The sequence below is a fragment of the Ipomoea nil genome, unplaced genomic scaffold (assembly GCF_001879475.1).
Source record: "Ipomoea nil cultivar Tokyo-kokei standard unplaced genomic scaffold, Asagao_1.1 scaffold1362, whole genome shotgun sequence".
NCBI classification, from domain to species: Eukaryota; Viridiplantae; Streptophyta; class Magnoliopsida; order Solanales; family Convolvulaceae; genus Ipomoea; species Ipomoea nil.
The window spans coordinates 3,467-5,807 of record NW_017617790.1 but is presented as its reverse complement, the minus strand read 5'-3'; the positions used below and the strand labels follow the sequence as shown (position 1 = coordinate 5,807).

The 2,341-nt window shown below is 62.3% G+C and overlaps 1 protein-coding gene across 1 annotated transcript; it reads right to left on the bottom strand.

The window, feature by feature from the left end:
* Nucleotides 1–153: 153 nt before the first annotated feature.
* LOC109186019 (spidroin-1-like) lies at nt 154–1,986 on the bottom strand. Its single transcript, XM_019335939.1, has one exon. The coding sequence runs from the start codon at nt 1,984–1,986 to the stop codon at nt 154–156; it is 1,833 nt and encodes a 610-aa protein (XP_019191484.1).
* Nucleotides 1,987–2,341: the final 355 nt, after the last annotated feature.

Here is a 2,341-nt window from a genome sequence, read left to right as displayed (position 1 = left end):
CCGTTCTTCTTCAATATTTTCTTGTCTCCTCCCCTCCCCTTCTTCGCCGCTTCCTTCGCCCATCCCCCTCCCATATTTCCTCTAACTCCCCCCGGCGACTCCCTATTCCGTTGTTCTACGCATTGCCCAGGATCCCACCTTACCCAGGTGTCCCTATGGTCCCAGCTCACTTGAGTCTCTTACGTCTTGCCTTGTGCCCTTTTCTACTCTCACCCTACGATTTATTTCCGCGCCTATGACGCCAGCATTAGGCCTCCTAGTCCCAATGCTTTTTTTGTTCCCTACCGACTCGCTTCCCGTCATCTTCCGGTACGCTCTCTTCTGTGCCACTCTTGCCCTTGTTCCTGCCTCGCTCCTTGCCGGTTGCCTTTGCGTCTTTCCCTCGGTCCTTCTTCTCCCCCCGGTTGCGTCCCCCCCCCCCGGCCCCCCCCCCTCCGCCCCGCCCGCGCCTTGTGGGCCGTTGTCCCTCCCGGTGCCTCCTGGTTCCGCCGCCCGGGCCCCTGCTGCTCCGCCCCGGCCTCTGCCCCCTTTGGCCCTCCTTCCCGCCTTGCCGCCGCCGCGGTTCCCCCTTGGTCTCTTCTCCCCCCTCCTCCCCCTCCCCCTTGCGCTCCGCCCGTGCGGCGTTCCCTCGGTCCTTCTCCGTTTCCCCCTGCCCGCTCCTCTCGTCCCGCTTGCTTCTCCTTGTCCCTCCCCTCCTTGTCTCGGTCTGGTTGCCCCCCCTCCGGGCCCTCCGGGCGCCCCCCTCCCCTTCGGGCCTCCCCTCTTCCCTCTCTCCTCCTCTTGTTTGCGGCGCTTCCGCCCTTCGGCTTTGTGGTTCCGTTCTCTTCCGCCTTTCCTCTTCGCCTTCGCTTCCTGGTGTCGTTCTCCTTCTCTCTTCGCCTTTCCTCTTCGCCTTCGCCTCCCGGTGCCTTCCCGGCCCCGTTCCCTGGCTCCTCCTCTCCTTCCGGCTCCCTTCGCCCCTCTTCCCCGCCCCCTTCCCCCCTGCCCCCTCTGCCCCCTTCCTTTGCTTTCCTCCTTTGGCGGTCCTTTTTTCTCCCCCCTGTTCCTCCTTCCCTCCCTTCGCTGGTCCCCTCCGCTCGTCTCCTCCGCTCCCGCTCCCCGCTCCCTGCTGCTTGTCCCCCCGGCCCTTGCGCGGTCGTTCTCCCTTCCCTTTGTTGTGTGCTTTGCCTCCTCTCTGTTGTCCCCCCCTCTCTCCCGTCGTTCCTCTGGTTGGCTTTCTTCCTTCTCTTTTTTTCCTTTTTTCCTGGTCTTCCTCCCCTCCTTGGTCCCTCCCTCTCTCGCCTTCTTTTGTCTTCTCCCTTTGCTCTTTCCTTCGCCCCCTCGTGCCCCCCCCCGCTCCTCGCTCCTGTCGTGCCTCTCCTCCCTTGCTGCCTTTGCCTGTCCCCCTTTTTCCCTTTGCGCCCCTCCCGCCCCTCTCCCTCCTGCCCCTCTTTCTTTTCCTTCCTTTCTTGCTCCTTCCTCCTTTTTTTTCCCTGCCTCCCGCCCTTGTCCGGCCCTGTCGCGCCTCTCCTCCCTTCCTCCCTTTGCCTCTCCCGCCTTTTTCTCTTGCGCCCCTCCCGCCCCTCTCCCTCCTCCCTTCTTTCTCTTCTTTCCTTTCTTGCTCCTGCCTCCTTTTTTTTTTTGCCTCCCGGCCTTGTGGCCCCCTCCTTCTCCCTTCCCGCCCTGCCTCTGTCTTCTTTTTTGTTGTCCCTCCTCCTTCTTCTTTCTCTCCTTTCCTCCGCGTCCCCTCGCGTCCTCCTTCTGCCCCCTTTGCTTGGGCTGCGGTTCGCCCCTCCGCCTTTTTTTTTTCTTGCCCTCCCTGCGTCCGTTCCCGGTGCCCTCCCGGCCCTTCTTCCCTTTTCCCGGCCTTCGTCCCGGTGTGTGGGTCTTTTCGGCCCTTTTCGTGTCCCCTTTCCCTCTGCTCCCTCTTTTCCTCCTCTGCGCCCTTCCTTTGCTTCCCCTCTGTGCCCGCCCTTTTTTGACTCCCCCTTCTCCGCGCTCCCTCATCCTGGCCTCTTCTTCGTCCTAAGTCGCCTCAGTCGCATCGTGACGCTTGTCACTCCAATCTCTTGGCTCCTCCCCTTTGTGCCCTATCTACTCTGTCCCTTGTCACTATTTCCTCTGTCCCATTCTGTACTGCCGTTTGCCCTGCCTCCCTTTTACTCACGGTGCCCTCGGCTCCCCCCCCTCCCTTTCCAGCTGGCTTTGCTCACTCACCCCTCTCCGGCGTCCTCCCTTCCCACACTCCCCCTTTCTGCTACCTTTTTGCCCCCTCTCTTCTTCTTCTTTTCACCCCCGCCGTGGTCGCCGTTGCACGAGTTCCCGTGGCAGCCGTGCTTGGTGCTGCTTGCGCTTTTCCGCA

Bases quoted from the DNA above. Each gene is read 5' to 3' on its own strand.
- LOC109186019 (XM_019335939.1), bottom strand. From the start codon at position 1,986: ATGAGGGAGCGCGGAGAAGGGGGAGTCAAAAAAGGGCGGGCACAGAGG.